We start from the raw sequence: 18885 nt of genomic DNA, 5'->3' as shown, positions 1-18885 counted from the left end.
AATATGTCAATGGACCATGTCTACATTTTTGTTTTCTTGAAAAGCTATGAGTGATATTACAATATGAGTACTTGCAATCACAACTTGTCTAAGTCCTGCCATCAACTTATTTCAGCCACTGTATGGCTGTGGATCGACTGCGTTGTTAGTCTGGAATGTTGTCGTATTGGCAGTTAATTTGAAGAACTACTGCAATCATTCCACTAAACTTGTCTGGCTAGCTAGCTAACAAACACACAGTGCAGATAATCTTCAAATGAATGTCTATTCTAGTATTCTCATTCCTAATTCTATGGTAGAAAACGCTGTGAGCTCTGAAGTTTATTTACCTATGTACATTTACATGTTGAATGGACAAGCGGTACAGTACATCTGGGTACAGTAGCAAATGCAATTTACTCACTGTTCGTTGATTGTGCTGTATATTGGCCTCTCACTTGCATAAGATAGTTAATGCAAATAATGTTTCAGGAGTGTTGTCAGCATTGCAGGTTGATCAGACTCAACTGTTGACTTTATAGGCCAGGGGTGTGATGACCTGTGGTTGGTAAAGCATTGCCTAAACCTGCTTTGATGGCATTAGATCATTAGCCCAGTTTGTTGGTTTTTCCTTGGCAAAGAATAAAAAGTACAGCAGGATATTTGTTTTGGGTATGATGGTTTTATTTGTTATTATAAATATACAATAGTTTACCAGAGCCACTCTGATAAGTAATAGTGCTGAGCGATTAGTGTTTATTTTTGATTTTTTTTTCCTCAATTTTGGTAAAAAAAAACAAAAAAACAAACATTAATTGTTTGCCTTAAAAGGATTTTAGAGCTTTTTAATAAATATTCCAAAGCCAAATATTGAGAACATCCAAATGCCAAAATATTGGAAGCATTCCATTGTCTTATTACTTTTTATTCTATTTAATTTGTTAGTCATCTCATCTAAGCTCTGCTCAGGCAGTAGCAGCCAGTCAGACAACAATCTGAAGTTCTCTCCAATGAGTTATGCTAAGCTAGTAGCTAGCTGCCTATGCTGTATGAAAAAAAATATTTTCAAGACTGCGAATTACCAAATACTACAACTGTCAATCGGGTAGAGCTACCTCTCAAACTGATTTTGTGTACATAACTCTCTCATATGGCCGAGAGTAACATATCGAAGGCAGTACAGGCACGATGGATTATGGGCATTGTAGTTAATTACCACTTATGCGCTGAACTCGGTTAAATATTGTTCTATTGAAAAACTTTCTTTAGCATTTCAGTTCGTTCATGATCTGATTTCTCTCTTTATTGTTTTTATTTCTCTAGAGGAACGGCGTGTTGAGCTGACAAAAACAAAATGAAATTGAATTCAAGTAATTGAACCAACGTTGGTCAATTAGTTTAATAATGGGGGAAAGAACTACATTTAATTTAATCACTCTGCAATAATTAGTAAGAAACATAACATATGTACAGTAAGTAGCAGCCGTTTTAAATGCAGCAGAAAGATGAGCGTTGGCAGGAGACGAGAGTCAATATGACCAATCTAAATGACCTGACGTTTAACTACCCTGGCAGCACATTTAATAGAACATTATCAAAATTGTTTTAAATACAGTATAACGTTTTTTAAAAGATGGTGAAAACACTAAGCTCATATACATTTGAAGATCTATGCATCATTTTGATATTTTGTCTACTTATGTGTGAATATTTGGTACATTCAGCAACAGCCACCGAATGTGCAGAAATACAATATAGAGTGATAAATCCGTGGATAAGGACATGCCTGAGGATGATGTCTTTGTCACATGCAGTTCATTCATTTAACATAATGAGTAGTAACTTATCTAAAGCAGAGTGTTCTGTCGCTTACATAATTACTTAATTGATTATTTTTTTAAATTCACCCATTGAAGGTAGCCTAACTTCTCAGTGCTGGGATGTGTTGCAGACCAGGACAGACAGTGTTGAATCATCTGACATTCCATCCAAACCAAAACGTGGCTCTTATAAAACTGATTACCCAACTCTATATGTGTATCTGGAACAATTTGTGAGGTCATTGACCGGCTGACTGCTATTGCATCATTCTAACGAGTCAGCTTATTTTCTCTGTCATACAAAATTGTTGGCTGGCTGTTATTGACGGCAGACTTTTTTTCTACTGTCAACAGCTGCTCTATCTGTTGCTACCATGCCAACAATGTGTAATGCGAGGGTGGGTAAGTGGAAGGTTACGGCGAGAGGGGGTGTCTTTGTTGTTGCCGTACCAACGAGGTGTAATGTAGGTGGGGACGAGGTTAAGGGGGACTTGAGGTGAGAGGGGCGGGTGAGGCGGGCCGTATGGAGATCTTGGTGGTCTTGAGGGAGTAGGAGGTCCCCATAGGTTTCCACTGGATTCCTTTCCTCCTCATGGAACGACCCTTTGACCTCAGCCACATGTACCTGCCGTTCAGGTTGGTGTCACCACAGGCATTGAACCACCAGCCACCTGCCAGAAATGGGTTAAATTATATAACAAGTCTAGAACCCATAGTCAATCTCTGTGCTGCATGCTTGGAAATGTCTTAAACAGGTGTATGGTACCAGACAGTGCTGTGAACCTGTACCAAGTGTGTAGTAAGTACCTGTAGTTGCATCAGGTGTGTGATCAATGCATACCTGTGTAGTTTTTGGCGCAGTTGGAGTCCTGGTGGTTGTCGTTGTCTCTGTCCTTGGTTGAGAACCTCATGCCACTGTGGTTGCCCATGGCGTCGGGCAGATCACCAGACAGGTGGGTGAGGTGGAGGGTGTAGTGGGCCTGGGGTCCCTCTATGGTGAACTGGTACTCTACAGACCTCCTCTCCTCCTTCCAGTCCTCCAGCTCAATACGCAGGATAGATTCACCCTGACCAGCAAGGCTGTGGATCTTCCTCAGGCCCAGCCAGAACTCTCCTACAATAACACCGATAGCACACACAAATGTCATTGAATGGCCATAGAGCTACAACACACAGATAAAACACACATTCTCTCAGAGCTGTCCTATGATAACACAGAGAATGCGCACATTCTGTTAGAACCCTTCTGTTAGAACCCCTCACACACAAATGTCAGAACTCTACTTTAACAGATCACAAACACATACAAAGCCATCAAATGGTCATAAAGCTAGTTCAGATTCTATACTGTAGGCCTAGCTACTTTGTTTTGTTCTGTATGCCATGGCCCATAACCCGTGTTAAATAGTGTGGGCCAAGTTCTGACACTCAATACTATTTTCCCTAGCCCCTGGCTGCATACTGTAGTCATGGGTGTGATGACATAATTACGCTCGTAATAGCGACGGAAACTGACACTGAACAATTCACATCTTAAAGGACCTGTTGGAATGCAGTAGGATTATATGCCTATGACCTGGGGTCCAAGCCTGGCTGAAGTTAAGTGCAGCTATTGCTTTGTCTAGTCAGACAATGGAGGAAGTCAATCTGTCAAAGGGTGCCTGATAAGCTAATTTACAATAACTGTTTCCTGTCCACTGTTCCTTCAGGAAGTACTTAAGAGTGGTGGAGTGTGGCTGTATTGGCTGTTTCCTGCTTTATGAATGCCTACAGGCCTTTGTAGACTGGAATCAGGATATAAAGGCATAATCAGGTATGGGTGCTTGCCGCTGAGTTGAATTGAGCCATAAAGGTTTCATTTGTTTTTTTTGTTCGTTATGGATAGAGATGTATTGACTGTCTACTAGATCCCGACTGATATATTGGTTCAACGATATTATCGGACGATATTGGCCTTTTTATCGCTAGTCCAACGATAACCGACACACAATAAATAGGATGAATAGGATGAAAAACATCTAATGCTTATCTGAACACTTGCGGCCATTCTCATGTCATTGTTGTCACAATGTATTTAATCGACATTTGAAGCCTAGAGATTGGACAATTGCTCATTTGGATGGCGATTTATGAGAATTCAGTGGGGAAAATGACACGTTCATTTCCCCGCAGTAAAACAGTATATCGGCAGATATATCAGTATCTGTATGTTTTCTCCCCCCAGAAATCGGAATCTGTATCGAACCCCAACAAAAACTGATAGAAAGAAATAAGCCAAACTAACTTTCCAGATCCCCAAATCCGTTCTCGTACTTCTCCCATGCCTGGTCAAAATCCACAGACCCGTCCTCCCTGCTCTGGATGACTGTTGATCCTCCTCCTTTCGATGTGGGAGATGGGACATGTAGTCAATACATGGACAGAGAAACACAGCAACAACAAAATCCAGTTCCTTTCTGACTGATTATGGAAACCCGTAGGAAGCGCTTATTTCCTTCTGATAGCCTGTATGATCCTGTTTCCTATAGACTTGTTTCTGCTTGTCAGTCCTGAACTCATAGTTACTTTTGCTGTTTTCATTGGTCTGAATCATCTCTACATTGAGTCTGGAGCAGGATACTTGTTATTTGGTTGTACTGCAAGGAATTCTAATTGGTCAGCCACAGGCTAGTGTGGGAGGGGGGGTTATAAATTGCTTTGTTCTGTGGAGAGAGTCACTGAGGATGGGGGAGTATGAACCCCTATCTACCTCACTGCGTGATTTGTTCTCTTTGGTGAATAAACCTATTTTCCTCCCCCTGATTTGCTTTGGGGTTTGTGTTTTTGAAGAGTAACATCAACTGCTAACACTTGTATGTAATGCAAAGAAATGGCTTGACACATTACTGTCACATAGTTGGTTGAGAATTTGACACGGGATTGTGTCTTACCTGAGGTCAGTTCACAGAACACATTGAAAGGCTCAGACTGGTTTGGCTTGATAGAGTACACCCCGCTGTTTCTCTCTCCTCTGTTGAACAGATCACTGCAGTCCATGGATAGGTCTGTGTCCAGACCAGTGGAGTTGCCTGTCAGGTATTCAAACATGTCTGGCGTCTCTGAGTTGGAATCTGCAACTTTGTCAGTTGTGTCCTGGAAATTGTCAATGCTGATCTGGAATAGCAGGCAAAGTTAAAAACGGTATGGTGTTGTCTCCTTAAATGTTTTTTAGTGGCCTTTTTTTATACACTGATTGAACAGGGATGAAAGAAATGGCCATTACCTTTGGTCTACTGTATACAATTTGATTATCTCTTTAAAGCAACAGAGATGTGTACCTTTTCCTCCAGAGTCCTGATCTTAGTTTTTTGGTTGTTAAGCTGATCGTGCTGCTCCCTCACAGCTTTCAGCAGGTCCGTGATGGTCCTCTCCTGAGCCGCAATCACATCCTGAAACAGACCAGTTAACACTGTCTAGTTAATGCTCACATTAAAATACATTTCCCAATGGCATAACTTGAAATTGAAATCATAACATACCTTTTTAATGAGTAGTATTCATTAACTTAAACTTCTCAATTAATTCAGCAAAATAAAAATTGATGCAATATTCAATAGGATTTGTATATGTTGAATATGTGTGCCAGAAACACTGAATCTTATTCTAGAACAAAGACATTTCACATTGAAACAAAATAAGTCATAAATCTCAGTACTGATTTAATATGAGTGAAGGTCAGCAGTGTACCTTGAGTGACTTGATCTCGTAGAGCTGCTCTGCGGGCATCATGCTCTCCGACAGTCCCTTCAGTTTCTCCTCCAGCCCCCCTACTTTACTCTGCAGCTGGCTCCTCTCTTGCAGGATACTGTTGATCTTGGAGTTGATCTCCAGTGACAGGTTCCGGATCTCCTCGTTGTTGGCCTTGAGGAATGTGGTGGTCTTCTTCAGCTCCTCCTCTTCCTCCTTTATCTCAGAGGTGACCACAGAGAGCTGGTAGAAAGAGCGGTCAAAGATGTTGAGTTTTTGAAAGATGTCGTTGATCTGGGCCTTGGTCTTGTGGACAAACTCCCTGAGGCTCTGACCCAGTTGGAGCAAGCCGTTGGCAAGGAGACGGACATCGTCCAGCATGGCAAAGCGGGACTTGGCCTCGGGTGGAGGCTGCGTCTGGGGCTGGAGTTGAGAGGGTACAGTGGGGTAGACCCTGGAGGTATCCTGATGAGCTGCCTGAACTGTAGACACACCCAGCAGAAACAAGAGGCAGAAGAGCTTCATGGTCAAATCTCTCTCAGCAATCGTGAAATAGCATGAAGTAGTCTCTCTCTCTGTTCTTCCTCCGCTGCCCTACTTTCACTCTCCGGCTGTCTGTACACCTCTTACTCTTTCTCTCTCCCTCTACCTCTCTCTCTGTCACTCTGCTAGAAAGATGTGAGAGCAGCAGGCAGGCAGGCCTGTGTTATATACCCCAGTCCAGCGAGGGAAGGGTAGGTTAGTTGATCATTAAGCCCTGTTATGCTTGAGCTACTGGGCCCCCTGAAATCCCCTCGGCGGCCCCCTCAACCCCCTCCCTTCATAAACAAACAAATCACTGCAGTGAGCGAATAGCAAATACACCCCTTGAGCACAACAGTCCCCCCCCCCCCCTTAACCTCCCAAATCCCCCACCACACCCTACCCAGCCTCCATCTGCAGTACACTGCTTTAGCTGATCAGCAGAAAGCCAACAGTGGAAGGCCATCAGATGATGGCTCATTTGTCCCTATCAATCTCACCTTATAGCAGCCACACCTCACCATGATTCATAATATGTCACACAATTGTTGTCTATGGGTTTGATTTAACGTCCTGCTGAATCAGCCCAGCATCACTCTCTCAGGTCCCTCTTGCTGGGTCTAGATGAGGTGTGCTCTATGTACTGAGAGAGGCAGGTGGATGTCATCAATGCTATGGTGTTTGCTGTAGTTTGCATTGGGGGAGAATAATGTGCTAAATGTAGACGACTGTGAACTCATTTTGTTGCCATATTTGACTATTCTAGTTCTGCAATCTGTCCGTGCTCACTTTGTGAGCATCTTTTGTTTCTCTTACTTAGCCAAGATTATTTTAATCCTACCAATAATCTGACTACTTTGAGATGTTGGTCAAACTGTCTCGACAACATGTTTCAATGATGGTTCAGTGACTCTAAATCATATTAGTCCTGCTCTGTTTTATTGGGTGTAGAGGTGGGTGGGTGGGGGCAGAGATTTTTTTGGGGGGGGGGGGGGCACTAGGACTTTTTAGCAACTTTTTGCCTCTTTAGGATTGTTTGTCCAACTGAAAAGCGATGGTTATACTTTATTTTGGGGTCCCCAAAAGTTTCAAATGAAACACCAATACATAATGAGGAAATAGTGATGGACAGCAACTTCCCTTCAACAGAGGCACATTGTGGGGAGGTAGTTAGCGTCTCCTTTGTCAGAAGTTGCTTTAGCATTTATGTTACCTGTAAATGCATGACGAAACTCACCATGCCGTTACAGACGCGGGTGACTCTAGTGCAGGGATGGGCAACTGGTGGCCCCCCTTTTCAAGGCCCTCGGATCAACCCCCCCCCTTATTTTGAAATGTGTTCATGCATCAGCAGTTTTTCTCTTATGTCAGACACTGATAGTAAGTCAATTAGTCCATGCTAACCAATTTATTTTAGATTACTATGTTAGTTTGGCTATCTAAACTTATTATCATGGTCCAATTACAGGCCGTGTGGCCCCCATTGATTTTGTTAGTCAGTCTCACTCATATCTTACTAAACACTAACATTTCTCTCCGTCCCATGGCAAAATGTGTAGTATCCCATGAAGAGTTCAGATTTTTTGGGGTGGCCCCCATCAAAGTTACCCATCCCTGCTCTAGTACATAGCAATGTTCATAGCAAATGCAGATACACTGGCTACTTGTTCATACAGTACAGAGTCTCTGGCTGCAATATGTCCTTAGTAAATATGGGTTTCTGAACAAACACAACTGGCTACATGATTCCTTACTCCCTATATGTTATCCTTCCTAAATCTGTGGGGAGCACAAACGGGGTACAGTATTCACATTGGGACATGTAGTAGGCCTACAGTGGGAGGACGAGTGTTGACTGTGCGACTCTGAAACAGTGCTTAGGCTTGGTTTGGTTATGCAGCTACTCTGAGTCAAATAATTGATTAACCTGAGATGAATCTGTTGAGGCTTAAGGACCAATAGGAGAGAATTGGCCCCGTGCTGAAAAGGGAGCTGTATCTGGTCCGTGTGTGTGTGAGAATGTTTTTTTTTTCCCCCTGGGGGTTATTGCAATGCAATGACATCATTCTAAAATCACCATGGGTGCCTCAAAGAACAATCAAGCCGATCAAAAAAAATAATCCAGCTCTTCGCCTTCACGGAGAGACACAGCTACTAGACAGGGAAAGGAGGAGGGAAGAACGAAGGGAGAGGAAATGAGATAGATAGAGCGTGAGTGAGGGAGATGAACCGAGAGAGAGAGGATCAGGGATTCCCACGGTTTCAGCCCGTTTGTCGTCACAGCTGTGGTCCTAGAGGGACCTTCCCTGCGGCGGAATCTACGTCAATGTGGTCAGGCCACTGCACTGCGGCTGCCTCGGACGTTCTGGGGTCGTAACCCTGGGAACCCTAAAGCGTGTATGTCCAGCTTGTTAGCACTAGAAAAGCCTGGCCTCATTGGACCTCCCTTTTCAACATTCTAATAGTCTAATAAATAGATTAAATATATGCTATTGTAAAAAAAAAAAATGTTTGGTTGTGTTTATGAAGGTCTTAGGTAACATTAGAATACGAAAATTTGGGACCACCTTATTTGGATTGGATTGTAAATGCATCTACAGATGGAACTGATAGTTAGTCCATTTCAACTATCTACATACTATCTACGAACCCTTGACCCAACCCCAACCCTTGTCCCAACTGTAAATTAACCCTTAACCTAACCTTAACCCTTACACTTAATCTAAATCTAACTGTAACTTAGCAAGCAGTTGTTTATATATAGATAGTTTATTGATAGTATAACCATCTGTATAGTATCTACAGATGGACTATCCAAATAAAGTGACCTGCATAAACATTTTTTTATTTGAAATAACGTAGCATGTTCATTTGTTTGTTACTGTAGGTTATATGTAAAAAAAACAAAAAAAAACACTAAAACACACAGTTTCAAGTGTAAAATAAATGCTATTCATGGAGTGTCTTTGTTACATTATTTTTGTTTCATAGTTGTATGTTGGAACAGAGTAAAAGCTTTATTTTTTTTATAACAAAACAAATAAAAATACCCAAACCACCAAGACCCCCCCCACACAACCACCAATCCAGCCCAGCAGAGGATTTAGTTGCTGTGGATCCAGAGTGATTGACAGGACGAGCCTCCCTTTTCCACCAGTCAGTGGCCACAGAGGCCTACCCTGATGGCCTTGGTCGCTCCAGTCACTGACCTATTGATAGTACTGTACATGTGTTATATTCAGTACATTATATGTAGGAGATATGTAATATCCTAAGGAAAATGGCGAGGGGACAATGTTGTGAAATTCACTCGGAGCTGTTGATACATACAGTATCAACAGTGCTGCTATGTCAGTTGAGTTCATGTGTTACTGTTTGACGCGAAGGTGGTTTGGTTTCACGAAGGGAATGCGTGTCTGTATATGTGTGTTCCAGGAACCTGCTGTATGTGAACCCACACAGCCTGAACTTCGCCAACCGTCAAGGCTCCGCCCGGAACATCACAGTGAAAGTGCAGTTCATGAACGGGGAGGACCCCAACAACGCAATGCCGGTAACAATGACACGCACACAAGAATGCTTCTTAGCCCACCCACAATAATTATTCTTAGCTCACACTCCCATGAGAATTCATTTTAGGGTTATTAGTGTATTTTGGTGCTTTACCAGGTACTGCTGCACAATCCTAGACTGATTTCTTGGAAATGGATTGTGAAGAATGGTGTTCAAGTATATTTGAGCTCTGTTACTAAACACATCATTTTAACACATGCAGACAAACATAAGTCTAATGTCCACTGTATGTTGCCTCTTCCTCTGGTTCTCTGTAATTCAACCCCTGTATGCTGTTCTTCATCTAAGTTTCTTTCTCATCTCTCTCTTCCCCAGGTGATTTTTGGCAAGTCTAGCTGTGCAGACTACGCCAAAGAAGCATACACTGCTGTAGTGTATCATAACAGGTGAGGGACTCAGATCCAGCTCTCAGACAATTCACTGATGTTTCCATTTTGTATGAAGTGTGCTTAGGCCCTTTCTTAAGAGAAATATACACAGAACCATTCAAAAGTTTGGACACCTACTCATTCAAGGGTTTTTCTTTATTTGTACTATTTTCTACATTGTTGAGCTTCAATTGGTGGACAGAGCCTAACATTCTCCTGCAAAATGTCTTGATAAACTTGAATTCATTTTTCTGTCGGCGATAGTACGCTACCCAGGCCCTGAGGCAGCAAAGCAGCTCCAAACCATAATGCTCCCTCCACCATACTTTACAGTTGGGATGAGGTTTTGATGTTGGTGTGCTGTGCTTTTTTCCCCTCCACACATAGTGTTGTGTGTTCCTTCCAAACAACTCAACTGTAGTTTCATCTGTTCACAGAATATTTTGCACCTGGAACATCCAGGTGCACTTTCGCAAACTTCAAACGTGCAGCAATGTTTTTTTTGGACAACAGTGTCGTCTTCCATGGTGTCCTCCCATGAACACCATTCTTGTTTAATGTGAGTTTTTTTTCTTCTTTTCGGGCAAGGCAGCTCTAACCAACATCTCTCATCTCATTGATTGGACTCCATGTTAGCTGATTCCTGACTCCCAATTAGCTTTGGGAGAAGTCATTAGCCTAAGGGCAGTGGTCACCAACCTTTTCTGAGTCATGATCCCTTTCTGAGTCAAAATGCATGCCGAGATCTACCACTCTGATTTTTTTATTTTATTAACATGACTTAAAAAATGTAAGCCTATGCAACATTAACCACTTAAAAACTGTACTGTAGCAATGAGGTTTGTGTAGTAAGCTATAGGCCCAATACAATATCACCGCATACTGGCTGCTTGAATTTACCTGCCAATGCGTTGTTGTTCTGGACATTTAAAAAAATTATATTTCAACATTTGAGGTAGGCTATATGATCACACCGGTAAGCGATCCATTGTTGTATTACTTGTGAGGAACAGCTGAGTGAGCACACATTTAAATAATTGGCTTTTTATTTTGCTGGGCTGATGGTGCCTGCATCTGATGGTCAGTCTCAATGGAGGGAGAGAGCAGCAGACTGAGGGGTCAGTCTCTCAACATCCCTCCGCTCTCCCTTTCCGCCACTCACACTGACCAAAAAGAGACACCGTCTTCCAGCTGATGGTGAAACTCGAGTCGCACCGCATTACTTCTGCCTCATGGACAAATTCATGTTGTTTCTCCTATGAACAGAGAAAGTGAAATATTCCTTGATATTGAAAAAGACCCAAGCTGCTAATAACAACGCAAGCCTATATATACACTTTCCTACTCATTCATTACCGCTGCACTGCTTGTTGTAGCGCTGAGTGGAAATAGGAATAACGTGCGTTTTATGGGGTAAAAAAGTGTTGAATATAAAGTGTTGCCAGTGCTGAGTATGAACTTAAACATGAACTCACTCATACGAACAGCAGCTCTTTGACATATTCATTGACAGTCTCTCTCTGTTCATGGGTTTTAAATGTTTTGAAATCACACAGTATCAATATTTGCGGTAGCTTTCTTTCATGTCTGCTACGTTACTGCAGACTCGGTCGTCTGAGCAATCTGATTGGCCAACGGTAGGCCTATAGTGGCACTTGATTTCCTCTCCGGGCCCTCCGGGAAGGCAGAGTCTGTACCTTCAGACACATGAAATGGCAACAGTTTGCCTACCCGGCGAACAGGGCAGTTGAATTGGCTGCACCTACCACCAACAGCCCGAGATGAATAAAAATAGGAATACAAGGCTTAATCGTTATTTGTTTTTACAGAAATGTTTGGGGATTGACTAGAAATGCCTTGGAGATCAACAGGTTGATCGCCATCGATCGTTTGGTGACCACTGGCCTAGGGGTTCACATACTTTCCCCAACCTACACTGTGAATGTTTAAATGATGTATTCAATCTAGACAAGAAAAATACAATCAATTGTGTGTTATTAGTTCAAGCACACTATGTTTGTCTATTGTTGTGAGTTAGATGAAGATCAGATCAAATTTGATGACCAATTTTATGCAGAAATCCAGGTAATTCCAAAGGGTTCACACATACTTTTTCTTGCCTCTGCAACTACGTTATATGGTCTATGAATGGCAAAGGGATATTGGAGATTGACTTTATTCACTCAGTTCAACAACTTTTTATAAACTCGTCAACACTTGCTGTTCGGTCGTCAATGAAAGGGAAGGGGGAATGACATGTCGTCTTAACTGCTTATAACACATTCTGTTTTGTGATATTAAGATGTCGACAATGTGTATTAAAGATCTATTTAGGAAAAGTCAAGGACATGGGGGACACAGATTTTAAAATGCAGAGTAATAAAACATTAAAATGAGTTTTGCATCCATATGACACTCTTGGCTTTTCTAGTGTTTTTTATTTTTATTTTCACAGATTTTGAAAGGTTTCACCTTTTGGATGTTTGGGGTTTAATTCCCTCGGCCTGTCCAATAATGTTATATTTTCCATTAGGGGGAAAGGTTGCTCAGGCTCCTTCGCTGCAAAGGATGTTTCTACACTTTATCCACAAACAATCTATTTTGTCTTCTCCATGAGAAAAAGGCTTGCTCTGTACTAATTTAGATGTTTTTTTTTCTATAGCTATTAACCCCTTGCTTCTTTCTTTGGAGTCTTTAGTGTGTTGTTTATTCCTATAAACCTCTGCCCTAACCAACCGTGACATTGAGATGCTTATTCCTTTTACCGCCCTAACTGACCAGGACTCTGTAATGGCTGTTGTGCTTCTCAGATCCCCGGACTTCTCTATAATCCTTTCAGATGTCAAATCCTATACGACTCCAGTCTTTCCCAGACATTTATTTCTTATAAAGCTCTAACCAACCATTAAATCAACTATGTGTGTAATGGTTGTTGTGTTTCCCCCAGGTCCCCAGACTTCCATGATGAGGTGAAGATCAAGCTGCCGGCTTCTCTGACTGACCACCACCACATCCTGTTCACTTTCTACCATGTTAGCTGCCAGCAGAAACAGAACACCCCTCTGGAGACCCCCGTGGGATACACGGTAACTACTGCACATGTATGCACATGTGCGCACATATGCACAAACGCATGCGCACATGTGCACGGGCATGTCACACGCGTGTGTGTGTGTGTGCATTTGCATGCACACACACCGTTTCACACGCACCACACACACGCACACGCACATGCCTTTTGCTTTTCAGGCCCGAATCGTCTTTTTCTCTCCTTCTCTCTCCTTAGTGGATTCCTATGCTGCAGAACGGTCGTTTGCGTACAGGAAGCTTCTGTCTGCCTGTGTCTCTGGAGAAACCTCCTCAGTCCTACTCTGTTCTCTCCCCTGATGTTCCTGTACCTGGGATGAAATGGGTGGATAACCACAGAGGTGTTTTCAACGTTGAAGTAACATCCGTTTCCACTGTCCACACACAGGTATAGCCTACCACAACCAACATTTTCTAATTATGACATAACATTGAAGGTTGTGCAATGTAACATCAATATTTAGACTTAGGGTTGCCACCCATTCGATAAAATATGGAACCGTTCCGTATTTCACTGAAAGCATAAACGTTTTGTTTTCTAAATGATAGTTTTCGGATTTGACCATATTAATGACCTAAGGCTAGTATTTCTGTGTGTTATTATATTATAATTAAGTCTATGATTTGATATTTGATAGAGCAGTCTGACTGAGCGGTGGTAGGCAGCAGCAGGCTCGTAAGCATTCATTCAAACAGCACTTTCCTGCGTTTGCCTGCAGCTCTTCACAATGCTTGAAGCACAGCGCTGTTTATGACTTCAAGCCTATCAACTCCCGAGATTAGCCTGGCAATACTGTAGTGCCTATAAGAACATCCAATAGTCAAAGGTATTTGAAATACAAATGGTATGGAGAGAGAGAGTCCTATAATTCCTATAATAACTGTAACCTAAAACTTCTTAACTGGGAATATTGAAGACTCATGTTAAAAGGAACCACCAGTTTTCATATGTTCTCATGTTTTGATCAAGGAACTTAAACATTCACTTTTTTTCATTGCACATATTGCACTTTTACTTTCTTCTCCAGCACTGTGTTTTTGCATTATTTAAACCACAGCTCTTTGGTCTTGGCCATAGTGGAGTTTGGAGTGTGACTGTTTGAGGTTGTGGACAGGTGTCTTTTATACTGATAACAAGTTCAAACAGGTGCCATTAATACAGGTAATGAGTGGAGGACAGAGGAGCCTCTTAAAGAAGAAGTTACAGGTCTGTGAGAGCCAGAAATCTTGCTTGTTTGTAGGTGACCAAATACTTAATTTCCACCATAATTTGCAAATAAATTCATTAAAAATCCTACAATGTGATTTTCTGGATTTCTTTTTCTAATTTTGTCTGTCATAGTTGAAGTGTACCTATGATGAAAATTACAGGCCTTTCTCATCTTTTAAAGTGGGAGAACTTGCACAATTGGTCGCTGACCCGATCATTTTTTGGCCCACTGTATTCTTTAACCTTTTATTTAACTTGGCAAGACAGTTAATAACTATTTTATTTTTACAATGATGGGGGCTGGGGTTAAACATAAAATATAGTACAAAACACACATCACGACAAGAGACGACACCACACCACTACATAAAGAGAGGCCTAAGACGACAACATAGCATGGCAGCAACACATGACAACACAGCATGGTACTGTAGCAACACCACATGACAACATGGTAGCAACACAAGATGGCAGCAGCACAAAACATGGTACAAACATTATTAGGCACAGATAACAGCACAAATGCAAGAAGGTAGAGTCAACAATAGATCACGCTTAGCAGCCACAATGTCAGTAAGAGTGTCCATAATTGAGTCTTTGAATGAAGAGATGGAATTAAATCTGTCCAGTTTGAGTGTTTTTTTGCAGCTTGTTCCAGTCGCTAGCTGCAGCAAACTGAAAAGAGGAGCAACCCAGGAATGTGTGTGCTTTGAGGACCTTTAACAGATCGGATGTTGCATGTGAAGGATGAGGGCTGCAGTGGGTATCTGAGATATGGGCGAGCTCTCCTTCTAGCTCCTAAGCAACTTTGTAGTATTTTGTTAATTCTTACAAAAAATGTTCTTGGCTATTAATGTCTCACATACAGCCATAAATATATTTTGGATATCAGTGCAACGGTAACTCACCTGCATTACGACCAGGAATATGACTTTCCCGAATTGGATCATTTGTTCGTACCCCCCCAGGGCAATTGAACTTATCCCAGAGCCTGCTCCAAGATGTCGCTGGGGAGAAGAGGTATTCGGAGTGGACTTCTAGTCACACTCAGGAGGCATGCACACCTTCCACCGCTTCTGAGCATGTTACTCGCTAATGTTCAGTCTCTGGACAATAAAGTCTATGAACTCAGGGCGAGGATCTCTTTCCAGAGAGACATCAAGGACTGTAACATACTCTGTTTCACGGAATCATGGCTCTCTCGGGATATACTGTCCCCGTCCATACAGCCAGCTGGGTTCTCAGTACATCATGCAGAGAGGAATAAAGAACTCTCCAGGAAGAAGAAAGGCGGTAGTGTATGTTTCATGATTAACTACTCATAGTGCGATTGTGATAACATACAGAAACTCAGAAACTCATAAAGAAACTCCATAACATACAGAAACTCCAGAAAGTCCTTTTGTTTACCCGACCTAGAATACCTCGCAATCAAATGCCGACTGTAATTGTTTTGGGAGGTAATATTGTATATATTTGTATATATATATATATATATATATATATATATATATATATATATATATATATATATATTTTTAACCTTTATTTAACTAGGCAAGTCAGTTAAGAACACATTTTTACTTTCAATGACGACCTAGGAACAGTGGGTTAACGGCCTTGTTCAGGGGCAGAATCTTTGGTTATAGTCACAGCCGTGTATACTGCTCCCTCAGGCCAATACTATGGCGTCCCTCAAGGAACGACACTGGACTTGCAAACTGGAAACCTCATCCTGGGGCCGCATTTATTGTTGCTGGGGATTTTAACAAAGCAAATTTGAGGAAAATATTACCGAAGTTCTGTCAACACATTGACTGTAGTACTCGCTCTGGAAAAACACTGGACCACTGCTACTCCCCCTTTCGAGTTGCCTAAAAGGCCCCTCCCTCACCCTCCCTTCGGCAAATCCGATCACAACTCCATTTTGCTCCTCCCTTCCTATAGGCAGAAACTCAAACAGGAAGTACCCATGCTAAGGTCTATTCATCGCTGGTCTGACAAATCGGAATCCACGCTTCAAGATTGTTTTGATCACACGGACTGGGATATGTTCCAGGTATCCTCTGAGAATAACATTGACGTATACACGGACACGGTGACTGAGTTCATCCGGAAGTGTATAGGGGATGTTGTTCCCACTGTGACTATTAAAACTTAACCAAACCAGAAACCATGGATAGATAGCAGCATTCACTCAAAACTGAAAGCACAAACTTCTGCATTTAACCATTTGCAAGGTGACTGGGAATATGGACAAAAAACACTTATAGTTATAAGGCAATCAAACAGGCAAAATATCAGTACAGAGACAAAGTGGGGTCTTAATTCAATGGCTCAGACACGTATGCGGCAGGGTCTACAGACAATCATGGATTACAAATGGAAAGCCAGCCACGCCGCGGACACCAATGTCTTTCTCCTGGACAAGCAAAACACCTTCACCTGGTTTGAGGATAACAGTGTCACCAACGTGGCCTGCTCCCAAGGACTGTGGGCTCTCGTTCTCCGTGGCCGACGTTAGTAAGAGATTTAAGTGTGTTAACCCTCACATGGCTGCCAGCCCAGACGGCATCCCTAGCCGCATCCTCAGACAATGCGCAGACCAGCTAGTTGGAGTGTTTACAGACATATTCAATCTCTCCCTTTCCCCTTACTGCCGTCTCCACTTGCTTCAAAATGTCTACCATTGTTCCTGTACCCAAGAAAGCAAAGATAACTGAACTAAATGACTATGGCCCCATAGCACTCACTTCTGTCATCATTACTTTCTTTGAGAAGCTAGTTAAGGATCATATCACCTCTACCTTACCTGACACCCTAGACCCACTTCCCACCCTAGACCCACTGAGACCTGTTTGCTTTACTGCCTCAATCGATCCACAGACGATTACCAACAATGACAAGACAGCCTACAGGGAGGAGGTGAGGGCCTTGGCGTAGTGGTGCCAGGAAAATAACCTCTCCCTCAACGTCAGGAAAACGAAGGAGCTGATTGTGGACTTCAGGAAACAGCAGAGCGAGCACACCCCTATCCACATCGACGGGACCGCAGGGGAGAAGGTGGAAAGCTTCAAATTCCTCGGCGTACACATCAGATTTATATGCATCTCTGTGTGTTGAGTAGAGTTGATCTATAGTTTTTTTGCCTTTAGTTGCTTCAGTTTTCAGACCCTTTGCCATTAGACTCGAAATTCAGCTCTGGTGCATTCCGTTTCCATTGATCATCCTTAACCTCTCTGTGAACGTTCGGGACGCTAGCGTCCCTCCTCGCCAACAGCCAGTGAAATTGCAGGGCGCCAAATTCAAAACAACAGAAATCTCATGATTAAAATTCCTCAACCATACAAGTATTTTAAACCATTTTAAAGATACACTTCTCGTTAATCCAACCACAGTGTCTGATTTCAAAAAGGCTTTTCGGTGAAAGCAGAACATATCATTATGTTAGGTCAGCAACTATTCACAGAAATCATTCAGCCATTTTCCAACCAAAAAGCAGAACTATAGATCAAATTAATCACTAACCTTTGACGATATTCATCAGATGACACTCCCAGGACTCAATGTTACAGAATAGATGTATGTTTTGTTCGATCAAGTTCATATTTATATCCAAAAACCTCAGTTTACATTGGCGCCATGTTCAGAAATGCCTCAAAAACATCCGGAGAAATTGCAGAGAGAATTAAAGATAAACTTGTTCTTAATGCAACCCCTGTGTCAGATTTCAAAAAAGCTTTACGGCAAAAGCACAATATTCAATAATCTGAGAACAGCGTTCAGCCACAAAAGCAAGCGATACAGTTAACCGCCAAATTGTGGAGTCAACAGAAGTCATAAATAGCATTATAAATCTTCACTTACCTTTGCTGATCTTCGTCAGAATGCACTCCCAGGACTCACACAAGAAATTTGTTTGGTTCGAATACGTCCATATTTATGTCCAAATACCTCCGTTCTGTTCGCGCGTTTAGTTCACTATTCCAAAGGCACAATGCGCGAGCACAAAATCCAGACGAAAGGTTGTGTTCCATTACAGTTTGTAGAAACATGTCAAACAAAGTTTACAATCAATCCTTAGGGTCTTTTTATAACAAATCTTCAATAATATTCCAACCGGACAATAGCGTATTCATTACAGAGGAAAAATAAGGCCGCACAGTAAACAACTAATTGGCCTCGTCCGTCCACTTGTTGAAACAGCTCTTATTCAACCACCTTCCACAATAGAAGCCTGCAACAACTTTCTAAAGACTGTTGACATCTGCTGGAAGCCTTGAGAAGTGCAATCTGGCCCCATAGACACAGCATATTGGATAGGCAATCACTTAAATGAAACTACAAACCTCAGATTTCACACTTCCTGGTTGGATTTGTCTCAGGTTTTCACCTGCCATATGAGTTCTGTTCTACTCACAGATATAATTCAAACGGTTTTAGAAACTTCAGTGTGTTCTATCCAATACTACTAATAATATGCATATATTAGCATCTGGGATAAAATAGCAGGCAGTTTACTCTGGGCACCTTATTCATCCAAGCTACTCAATACTGCCCCCCTGTCACCAAGAAGTTAAGATGTTTCTACAACTTGATT

General features: G+C 42.0%; 2 protein-coding genes across 2 annotated transcripts in view; one reads left to right on the top strand and one right to left on the bottom strand.

The window, feature by feature from the left end:
• The window catches only part of LOC135556846 (dedicator of cytokinesis protein 7-like), an 87549-nt gene that overhangs the window by 36531 nt on the left and 32133 nt on the right, over positions 1-18885 (top strand). Inside the window, 4 exon segments of the mRNA XM_064990277.1 lie at positions 9483-9600; positions 9936-10006; positions 12936-13074; positions 13275-13463. Coding sequence (XP_064846349.1) covers positions 9483-9600; positions 9936-10006; positions 12936-13074; positions 13275-13463 — 517 coding nt within the window.
• LOC135556173 (angiopoietin-related protein 3-like) lies at positions 1364-6188 on the bottom strand. Its single transcript, XM_064989160.1, has 6 exons — positions 5526-6188; positions 5117-5227; positions 4730-4952; positions 4084-4179; positions 2641-2913; positions 1364-2470 (listed from the first exon to the last, which is right to left on the bottom strand). Exons 1-6 carry the CDS (start codon positions 6048-6050, stop codon positions 2280-2282), a joined length of 1419 nt encoding a protein of 472 aa, XP_064845232.1. The 5' UTR covers positions 6051-6188; the 3' UTR covers positions 1364-2279.

The sequence above is a fragment of the Oncorhynchus masou genome, chromosome 15 (genome assembly GCF_036934945.1).
Source record: "Oncorhynchus masou masou isolate Uvic2021 chromosome 15, UVic_Omas_1.1, whole genome shotgun sequence".
Taxonomy (NCBI): Eukaryota; Metazoa; Chordata; class Actinopteri; order Salmoniformes; family Salmonidae; genus Oncorhynchus; species Oncorhynchus masou.
Note: the sequence above shows the minus strand (reverse complement) of the source record. Positions and strands in the feature narration are given on the sequence as shown.